This window comes from Molossus molossus, unplaced genomic scaffold (assembly GCF_014108415.1).
Source record: "Molossus molossus isolate mMolMol1 unplaced genomic scaffold, mMolMol1.p scaffold_m16_p_8, whole genome shotgun sequence".
NCBI classification, from domain to species: domain Eukaryota; kingdom Metazoa; phylum Chordata; class Mammalia; order Chiroptera; family Molossidae; genus Molossus; species Molossus molossus.
In genome coordinates, this window is record NW_023425402.1 from 85,544,072 (window position 1) to 85,554,955 (window position 10,884).

At 39.4% G+C, this 10,884-nt stretch overlaps 1 protein-coding gene and 3 non-coding genes across 4 annotated transcripts; all 4 read left to right on the top strand.

The window, feature by feature from the left end:
* The first annotated feature begins 6,022 nt into the window (after positions 1–6,022).
* On the top strand, positions 6,023–9,709 carry RPS12 (ribosomal protein S12). Its single transcript, XM_036249384.1, has 6 exons — positions 6,023–6,106; positions 6,255–6,305; positions 6,476–6,592; positions 8,550–8,652; positions 9,095–9,196; positions 9,599–9,709. The coding sequence occupies exons 2-6, from the start codon at positions 6,292–6,294 to the stop codon at positions 9,659–9,661; spliced, it is 399 nt and encodes a 132-aa protein (XP_036105277.1). The 5' UTR covers positions 6,023–6,106; positions 6,255–6,291; the 3' UTR covers positions 9,662–9,709.
* On the top strand, positions 6,818–6,890 carry LOC118622103. The gene has a single exon (XR_004957928.1). It is a non-coding gene; the product is annotated as a small nucleolar RNA SNORD101 (small nucleolar RNA).
* On the top strand, positions 8,942–9,018 carry LOC118622143. Its single transcript, XR_004957960.1, has one exon. It is a non-coding gene; the product is annotated as a small nucleolar RNA SNORD100 (small nucleolar RNA).
* Positions 9,332–9,466, top strand: LOC118622130. The gene has a single exon (XR_004957949.1). It is a non-coding gene; the product is annotated as a small nucleolar RNA SNORA33 (small nucleolar RNA).
* Positions 9,710–10,884: the final 1,175 nt, after the last annotated feature.

Here is a 10,884-nt window from a genome sequence, read left to right on the forward strand (position 1 = left end):
AAATGATGTCCTCACCTCAAGATCTCTAACTTAACCACATTACATGGATCCTTTTTCCAAATAAGGTAACATTTGCAAATTCCAGAGATTGGAATGTGGACATATCTTTGGGAGCTATCATCATCCTGTCACAATTTTCTGTGCTCATACACACACACACACACACACACACACGGAACACTTTTTTTTTTTAAGCAAACTAAAATGGAATAATATGGTCTCTGTTCAAATGTTACTTCCTCTAAGAAGTTCATTCTTTTCCCTTTATCCAGGAGACAGCCTCAGTCACCCTTTGTCCCTACATCCTTCTTTATTTCCCCCTGACTGATACAAATATATTCGGATCAGTCAGGGTTCCATGTTGTTATTAAAAGAAACATCTTTTGCGAATTTAAGCAGAAAATGAATTTATCATAGATTATCAAGTAGCACATAGAATCATCAGGAGGATTATACACACCACTTAGAGGCTACATGCCTAAAATCACACCACGGAAGTGGTCCAGCACACAGACCAGCACACACTGCTGGACATCATCTGCAGCACGTGATGCCAATGGAGTTAAACACAGACACTGTAGTTAGAACCTTTGCCCGCTTCGCTAGAGCAACGCCACCCTCACCAGATGGGTTTTTGTTGGTACCAGCTTCTTCCACTCACTTGCTTTCATCACATAAGTCAAGTAGTGAACATTCTCCAACTTTGTTCTTCTTTTTCAAGAGCAGTCTGAATATCCTGGGTTCTTTGAATTTCTGTAGAAATGCTGGAGTCATCTCTCAATTTCTCCAAGATATCTGATGGGATTTTTACTGTAATTTTGTTGGCTTTATAAATCAATTGAGGGAAAAATGACATCCAGCCAATATTGAGTTTTTAAATCAATGAATATGATCTATCTCTCCATTTATGTAGATATTCTTTCAGAAATGTTTTATAGTTTTCATTGTAGAGGTATTACATGTTCATGTTGAATTTATTCCTAAATATCTTGATTTTAGACACCATTAAAATTGAGTTTTGAGCCCTGGGTGATTTGGCACAGCGGTTTGAGCGTCGGCCTGTGGACCAAAGAGTCACGGGTTTGTACCTCGGTTGTGGCTCGGTCCCTGGCCCTGGTCAGGGTTATGTGGGAGGCAACCAGTCAAAATGTCTCTCTCACATTGATGTTTCTTCCGCTCTCTCTTTCTCTCTCTCCCTCACACTCTAACTGAAGATAAATAGAAAAATATCTTCAGGTGAGGATTTTTTTAAAAAAATTGAATTTTGATATTTAAATTTTCTATCATTTGCTGATTGTATACAAAAGTAAATTAATTTTATATTCATCTTGTATCCTGCAAACATGTAAATTCCCTCATTAGTTCCAATAGTTGTTTTATAGATTGTTCTAAACTTCCTACATGAACAACCTTTACTTCTTCCTTTCTGCAGTATATACTTTTATTTCTTTCACTTACTTTATTACACTGACTAGGTTAACCAAGAAGATGTTGAATGAAAGTGATGAGAATAGAGATCCTTACTTTGTTCTCAAACTTAGGGAGAAAACATTTGGTCCTCCACCATTAAGTGTGGAGTTAGCTATATCTTTTTCATATGTGAATTTTATCAAATTCAGGAAATTCCCTTTTATTCCTAATGTGTTGAGAGATTTTAACATGATTTAATATTGAATTTTATCAAACATTTTTTCTGCATTTATTGAAAATGGTTTTTCTTCTTTATTCTGTTAACATGATGAATTATACTGATCAATATTCTAATGTTAACACGTCTTTCATTCTTGGGACAAACCCAACTTGGTCAGGACATATTATCTTTTTTATATTAATTTAATTTGCTAATATTTTATTAAGGATTTTCTATCTATGATTATGAGAAATGTTGACCTGTACTTTTCCTTTGTCAGGCTTCGGTAGCAGGGTAATCTTGGGCTCATAAAATAAGTCAGAAGTTGTTCCTCCTCCTGTATTTTCTGTGTGAATTTGTATAAGATTGATATTGTTTTGTTTTTCCTTAAATGTCTGGTAGAATTCACCAATGAAACTATCTTCTTTCTACCTTCTCATCATTTATTTTGCTCCTATTTTTCAGGTTTTGGAACCTTATGTGATTGATTTTAGCCCTTTTCTCTTTTCTAATATTAGCATTAAAGTCTTAATATTTACCTCTAAAAACTGCTCTAATTATATCTCACAAATTATGCAGTTTGAAATACTTTCTAATATCCACCCCCACTTTTAAAATTATTTTACCCGTAAAAAACATGTTACTAATTTCTATTATTTGGGGCTTTTCCATATATATTTATATTACTGATTTCTGATTTAATCCTATCGTAGAATATTTCAATTCTGAAAGATTTTAATCTTTTAAGATTTATTGAAACTTGTTTTATGGTCCAGTATACGTTTTGCAAACATGTACATTTGAAAATAATAATATTCTATAGGTATTGGATGTAGTATTCTCTGAAAATCAATTAGGTCAATGTGATAGTTTTGTTTATATCTTCTGTGACCTAATTATTTTGTCTCATTGTTCTATTAATTGCTAAGAGAAGGATGTTCAAATATCCAACTATAATTTTGGATTTATTATATCATTTTAATTCTGTGTGTGTGTGTGTGTGTGGTATGACTATGTCTTCCCAATGAATTTACTCATTTATCATTGTGAAACACTTCTGTCACTAGTAATACCTTGAACTATGCATTTTCTGATATTAACATAATCACTACAGCCTTTATGTTTATTGGTTGCATGGTATATCTTTTGCTATCCTTTTATTCTTAACCCCTCTGTGCGTATATTTAAAATGCATATAGTTGATTCTTATAGTTGATTTTTTAAAATCCATTCTAACAATCTACTTTTTTTTTTTAATCCTCACCTGAGGACATTTTGTTATTTTTTTTTTTTTGCATTTGTCTTCAGACAGAGCGGGAGGGAGAAAGAGAGAGAGAGAAACATCAATGTGAGAGAGACACATAGACTGGTTGCCATCCACATGACCCCAACGGGGGCCGGGAACAAACTGCAACCGAGGTACATGCCCTTAGGGGGAACCGAACCCGGGTCTCTCTGGTCCGCAGGCCAATGCTCTAACCCCTGAGCCAAACCGGCTAGGGCCTAACAATCTACTTTTTTTTTTAATTAATTAATTTTTTAATTAATTAATTTTTGTTACAGACGTTTCTCCTTCCGTCCCCCCCCCCCCACTGATTCCCCCTTCCGCCTCCCTCCCTGCTCTTTCCCCAGTTTGTTGTCCATGTCCACTGTTCATGCATACATGCATATAAATTCTGTGGTTCATCTCTTCCCCACCACCCCCCTATTTAGGGGATTGTCAGTCTGTACCCCACTTCCGCGTCTCTGGGACTACCCCCTTCCTCAGACTGTTATGTTCATTATATTCCACAAATAAGTGAGATCATATGAAACTTGTCTTTCTCTGTTTGGCTTGTTTCACTTAGGATGATACTTTCCAGGTCCCTCCATGTAGTCTCAAATGATAAGAGGTCTTTCTTTCTTACAGCTGCGTAGTACTCCATTGTGTATATGTACCACAGCTTTTTTATCCATTTGTCTACTGATGGACACTTGGGCTGTTTCCAGATCTTAGCTATTGTAAATAGTGCTGCTACAAACATGGGACAATCTACTTTTTAATTTGAGCAGATAGTCTATATTTAAGATAAGTATTAACATTGTCGGATTTATTCTACTATTTTATGATTTGTTTTTCATTGTTCCATCCGTCTTTTATTCATGTTTCTTCTTTCTTTTCTTCTTTTAATTAAAAATTGGAATTACATTTTAATTTCCCTGTTATGAATATCTCTGAATTATTATTTTAGCCATTAGCCTCTATTTAGTAGTCTTCCACGTTTGGCTATATCTAAAATTGAGAAGCGGTAACTTTAAAAATGAACTAGGAGAATCTGTATTAAAGAAGCCTTGAACCACTAGTGTGCTCCTTAACTTCATTTCTGGGATTAGAATCCCTTATATAACTAGGATTTCAAAAATAAAAAAAGAAAGTGTACCTCTAGTTTTAAGAAGGGAGATTTACAACTATAGAAGAAGTATTTATAAGGTAAAATGTCAAGGCATAGGCCCATGATTCTTGAGTCTACAGACTAGATTACGAGATGCTAGAAGACAGAAATGAACTGCAGCATAAGCTGAAAGGTACTTATTTATTTCCCCTCTATATAAACATGATGTTTGGCAATGATTACTTTCCCCATTTATATTTCCTGAGTCTTTACCAAATTCACTGCCTCCTCCCTAATATTTTTTAGGGGTAGGGTGGTGGTGGTGTGGGGAAGAAGTCTACTAATATGTTTAGCATATTAACTTGTATGAACTTCAGATAATGGGTAACTTGTTGACACACTATTTACCACATTCTCTTTGAAAAATACAAATGTGTTATGGTTGTTATAACTTCCAAAAAAAAGCCAAGGAGACATCAGTGCTTTCTCCTTAGTCTTTCTTCCGCTTGGAATACCCTGTCCTTTTCTCTCATCCTCACGTTGGAATCCTTTCAGGTTTTTGTTTTTATTTTTTTTAGCCCATTTCAAATGCTGCCACAAATCTAGTCTTTCTTTGTCTTACTTTCCCACACCATCCCCTCTCCAACCCACTTTGTACCTCCCCTGTGGCCTTTAGATATTCTAATATTTGCCTCAAATCTTAATCCCACCACCAGCATGAGAGTGGCAGGAATAAATCTTCTCATTTTTATGAACTCTGCAGCTTTATAAAAAAATGAACTATTGAATAACTAATTAAGTGGACACCGTTTTAGGATGAGTTGTGAATGGAAAGAAGCAGATTGAACACTTTTTCAAAATGAAAAGTATAAAGAGTTTTAAAAGATAAAAATAAACCATAACAATTTATTAAAATTCCCGTATGTCTATTCTGGTTAACTCTACTCCGCACTCTGATCATGTCACCCACTGTTGTGTTCTCCAGGGTACTCAGTCTGACATGAACTGTTCGCCGGTCACTGTTGTCGGTGTTGGCACCGATCGAAGCTTAACAATTATGGACTGGCTTGGCGACTTGTCAGGAGAGGAAGTTAAAAACAAAAGAAAAAAAAAAGACTGTAATGATTAAATTCGTCCGTATCTCCTGTATTTGCGTTGACAACGTGGGTGGGGGAATGGCCCATCTTTGCAAAATCAAAATGTAGCTTGCAGGGAAAGTCAGAGTTTAGGGACCTCGGGTTCCACCCCTAAGTCCTTCCTGGATGGCGAAGTGAATGCCCGATTTCTCAAAGGCTGCGTTTTCCCGTCTGTGTTTACAGACCCCACCCCTGTCTGCTACACTGCAGGGGTTTTAAATGCACCTACTGAGTTCCGATTTGCGCGGGATAACCGATTCCGGGACCATCCAGCGTTAAAAAGAACTTCATGAAGGACCAAGTGTATTGAGAAACCGGAACCAACCACCTGGCTTCAGGTTCCAGTTCACTAACCATCGCCGGGAAAGTGGAATTTGCAAGGTGCTTGGAAGTCGTGGAAACGTGTTGGCTTTCGTTTCAAGAACACGCACACACACGGATGACGATCACCCACAGCATGTCGTGTTCACGGACGTCCAGAGGGACTTATATGAGAAGAGAGAACGTTGCCACCCAGGAAGGCCCAGTTACTCCAGTCGACAGGAATTACAATACGTGGCAAGGGTTAAACCGAGTGTTCGGATCCAGCCAGGATTCAGGGGTCTTAGAAGACCAAGCCCACACGCGCACTTGGTCGTCCTCGCGCGCCGTAGAACGTGCTCTCTGGGTCCCCGCAGGCCACGCCCCCAGTGAGGAAGAGCGATGTGAGGCTGCCCGAGTAGGTGCCTGTTTCGCGTCCTAGTGATGGGCAGAGCCGAGTTAAAGAGTAGCAGTCTCCTGTCTCAGGCGCCTCAAACCGGAAACAGAAATTCTCGAGACCGGGCACTACCAAAGACATCTCTTTCAAGAAAAGGAGTGCACATGCGCATAGGATGGGGGGGTCCTGGGAAGCCCTTAAATACCGTCATGCGGACGCGCACGCTCTCTTTCCCTGCCGCCGCGGAGTTGCGCGGAGGCGGAGGCTTGGGGTGAGTTGAACTACGCAAGGGTGGCGATTATGGTGCACAATTAGGTGTCTTTTTTTTTTGCTGGGTTTGACGAGTAGTACCAGGGTCTAAACTCAATCCTTCAGTCAACTAGTGTCCTTGTTCATTTCTTTTTTTCTATGTATTACAGTGCATTCAAGATTCGGCTCTACCCATAACCCACCGCCATGGCCGAGGAAGGGTGAGCCCAGGGGCCGGGATCGTGGTGCGGAAGGCGCAGGTCGCGGGCCGGCAGCGCGGGCTCTGGGTCAGCCGTGGCGCCTTAAGCGTACCTGACCGGTGACTGCCGTGCTCAAGGCGTCAGGTGGGGCGAGGGAAGTTTACTGATCGCTTTGATGTGTTGCATTTTAGCATTGCTGCTGGAGGTGTAATGGACGTTAACACAGCTTTACAGGAGGTGCTGAAGACCGCCCTCATCCACGATGGCCTAGCGCGCGGAATTCGCGAAGCTGCCAAAGCCTTAGATAAGTACGTGTATCAATCTCAATACTGTGGGTTGGAACCGGAACAAAACTGCAGCCGAGGGAAGAAAGCGTGAAGTTCACGGTGTTAGCGCAAAAGTTCTGAGTGGCATCCGTTCTACAGGAAACATAGGAAAAGGTATTAGAACTCAGATTTGTATAGCCCACTTCAAGTCTGTGGGTTTCTGTTTGGAATGGGGATGAACACTTGATTCATTAAGGGATACTACAGTTTTGAATGATGACTTAAGTTGTCGGATACCCCTTCACTCCTTTCATGAGTGAAACTTAACAGTCTGACAAATCTGTAGTTGTGGGCTAATTTCACGTTAGGTGGAGGACAGATAGAAACCTTCATTTAGTGTTTTGCAAAATGAAAACGAGTTAGTGGGATTTAAAGTTTATTGCATAAACATCTGGAATTCTGCATGAATTTAGTAAGTGAAGTAGCTGTTTCAGAAACGTGAATATGGAATTTGTAAATATATTCAGTTTAGCTTCTGGACTGGTTACATTGGCAAAACTGCATGTGTTAACTAGTTGAGGCGTGCACTTTAAGGGTTTCTAAGCCAGATTTTAAAATCAGTTAGGTAAACTGGTTAAGACCGGCCCCTTGAGTCCAGTGGAAACACTTGTTGGAAGTACAACCTCAGGTCTTGATGTGCATCTCCTACACTGTTTCTATCTTAGCAGTGCTGCACAATATTAATGTGTGGTGTGTAACAGGCAGCAACTCTGATCTAGTAGCTTGTTACATACAACAGCCTTTCCGTAACACTGGTTTGTAGAAGAGCATTTTTTTTGTTTATTTTATTAAATTTATTGGGGTGACAGTGGCTGATAAAATCATAGGTTTCAGGCATACAGTACTACAATATGTCATTCGTATATTGCATGTGTGCACCACCCAAAGTCTAGTCTCCTTCCAACGTCATTTAATCACCATTTATTCCCCCTTTACCCTCTTCTGCCTGCCCTCACCCCCCTTTCCCTCTGGTAATAACCATACCGTTGTCTGAGGTTTTTGCTTAATCCCTTCACCTTTTTCACCTAGTTCCCCAAACCTCTTCTCTATTAGCTGTCATTCTGTTCCATGTATTCATGTCTCTGTTTATTTTTTGCTTTTTTTTTATTCGTTAGATGCCACATATAATAGAAAGTGTATGGTATATGTTCTTAACTGGCTTATCTCACTAGCATAATTCTCTCCAGGTCTGTTCATGTAGTTGTAAAGTGTAAGATTTCCATCCTTTTTATGGTGGAATAAATGTACCACAGCTCTTTTATCCACTCAACTACTGATGGACCCTTGGGCTGTTTCCAAGTCTTGGCTATTGTAAATAACACTGCAGTGAACATAAGGGTGCATATTTTCTTTCAAATTAGTGATTTTCTTTCAAATTAGTATTTCAGGTTCCTTCAGGTATATACCCAGAAGTTGAATCGCTGGGTCATAAGGCAGTTCCATTGTTAATTTTTCTAGGTAATTTCATTCTACTTACCACAGTGGCTGCACCAATCTGCATTCTCACTAACAGTGTATTAGGGTTCCCTTTTCTCCACATCTGTGCCAGCACTTGTTTGTTTATTTAATGATAGCCTTTCTGACTGGTGTGAGGTGATACACTGTGGTTTTCATTTACATCTCTGATTAGTGAGAGTTGAGCATCTTTTCACATCTGTTGGCCATCTGTATGTATTTGTTTTGGCCACAACATAAACTAGTTCCCTTGCATATACTTGGTAGTTTTAGGAGTTAGTGAACACTTGGTGTTTCTATAGATGCATTGAATGAATATGTGTAATCTGTAACAGGTTCATCAAACTGAAGCAGTTGTTTTCACCAATGGTTGCGCTGCTTGTGATTTGCCAGTGTAGCCAGTGCAGATAACTACCTTGTAAAGTGCAATTGCAGTGGACATAGACCTTACTTTTAGCTTTTGCTGATGGATTTTGCATTTCAGGCGCCAAGCCCACCTTTGTGTGCTCGCATCCAACTGTGATGAGCCTATGTATGTCAAGTTGGTGGAGGCCCTTTGTGCGGAACACCAAATCAACCTCATCAAGGTATCTTACCCATCTGATTTTACTTATCTGAACTGTTAAGAGATACTTTAGCTTGATGAAAATTGAGCCAGTATGTTAGGAGTAATGCTGTATGTAGTGATTTTTGTCACATCAGAGCAAATTTTGCAGTGTGGATATTATTGCTTTCTGCAGGTATGAAAAACATCACATAAACTTGATGTTGGCTATACTAAAGGTGATTATAGAAGCAACTATTTTATTCCTGCAGTATTAAATGCTAATTTTGATGTTGGTATGGAACAAAGCAATACCTGTAGGTGATCTTGGTGCTGTACATGATGACAACTGGCTCCCTCTACTGAACTGCTGTGAGGAAACTGCCATGTCACCCTGTCTGACTACAGTGCCTTTTGGGCTTGGTTATTGTCAGTACAGTAGCATTAATGCCTACTAATGTTGACATTTCAAATTCCCCCAACAGGTTGATGACAACAAGAAACTAGGAGAGTGGGTAGGCCTCTGCAAAATCGACAGAGAGGGAAAACCCCGTAAAGTGGTTGGTTGCAGTTGTGTGGTGGTCAAGGTAAGTCAGTATTTATCTCTGGGATGAAGGTTGTGCTGAGTAACAGTATATTGAATCTAAAATGTTAAGGAGAAATGTTATTTTTGACACATTTCAAATTTTCTGCCTTTTCCAAAGGAAAATAAGCCATAATTCAAGCCAGCCAATGAGTCTGCTTACCTGAATGTGTTCTGCAGAGATTTAGCAAAAGCTGGCAATAGTAAAGCCATGTTACGAGCCTTAAAGACATTGACATTGAAGTCATTAAGGTCCCTGAAAATGGCTATAAGAAATTTAATTAATGAAACCATTTTCATAATACATAAACTAATTTTAAAGCTTCGCTATAACTAGTGTTGATGACTTTGTGGAATTTCTGATTGTTATTAAAAATAAATCCCATATGACTTTTTTTTTTTTAAGGACTATGGCAAAGAATCTCAGGCAAAGGATGTCATCGAAGAGTACTTCAAATGCAAGAAATGAACAAATAAACTTGGTTTTTGTTTCTCATCTCTGGTTTTTGTGTGTGTGATGGGAGGTAGGGCCAGTCAAGTAAGGTCCCTGTTAGTGAAGGACAAGATAGTCGTAATCTTTGCAAAATAACTGGAAGTATGCTATTTATTTCCTCTTGGGTTTCTAAATGACAGCCTACTCTCCTAATCAATAGGCAAAGACACGTAGATTGGTGATAGCTAGGGTTTCCTGTGGTGGGCATGTTAGAATCTTGCTGCTGGACATTGAGTGGATGAAGACAATGTGGCAGGTCAGTAGAAGAGTACGGAAGTGGGCAAGGCTGGGTTAAGGCTGTGGGACACCAGAAAGTATATGGAGCCCATCTGCTTATGGACATACCCATTAGGAAAGGTTACCATTAGGGTGTCCATTGTTTTCATGGACCTAAATGTTAGGCACAAAAGCAAGATGCTTCAGTTCAATGTACACCAATCCATGAGAATTTTAGCAGGGAGACGTGGTGACCTGTGATTTCAAGATCAAGTTGTATGTGTCAGTATGAGTATCAAATGTTGAACCAAGTAAGACTGGTGAAAAACTGGTAATTGGAATTTCCTTTACTTGGTCAGCCTTGCTAGCCAGTGCACACTATGAAGCTTAATTTGAGCCAGGTTTGATTTTGAATGTGCATTTTGGGAATTTACAGGTTCAATCCCTTTTCCGTAATCTGCCTTTAAACATAGCCACCTCTATTATCTCTAAAGGCTGTTTTTCCTCAGCATGATACCTGCTGGTGGAGTGAGTGGCCTCAGATGTAAACTCTAGAGCTAATGTGATTTGCAAAGCATATGGATAGGTCCCTTAGATGGTGTAGCTTGCCCTTAACTACCATTAAATGTCAACCTGAGCTATTTGGTTTTACTGAGGAAAATGATAAATCCTAGGTTCCTTATATCAGCATCTGTGTTTTGAGTCCCTGTTCTATATCTGGCACTGAGCCGTTAATGCAGTAGCAAAACAACTTATGCGTTGTAAAAATTTTCAGGTTTTATGGGAAATTCTGTAATTTAGGCTAGGTAGGAAAAAGCTTTTGTTTATTGGTACTGAAAGTGCATTTCTATTTTTTTACTCACTGGCTTCTCTGAGATTGGAGCTAGGGACTGAGCAATGAGGACTTTCAAATGACTTCCAAGTACACCAGCAATATTTTCTGTTCGCTTGCCTACATCTATTCTCTGGTTTGTGGCAAGACT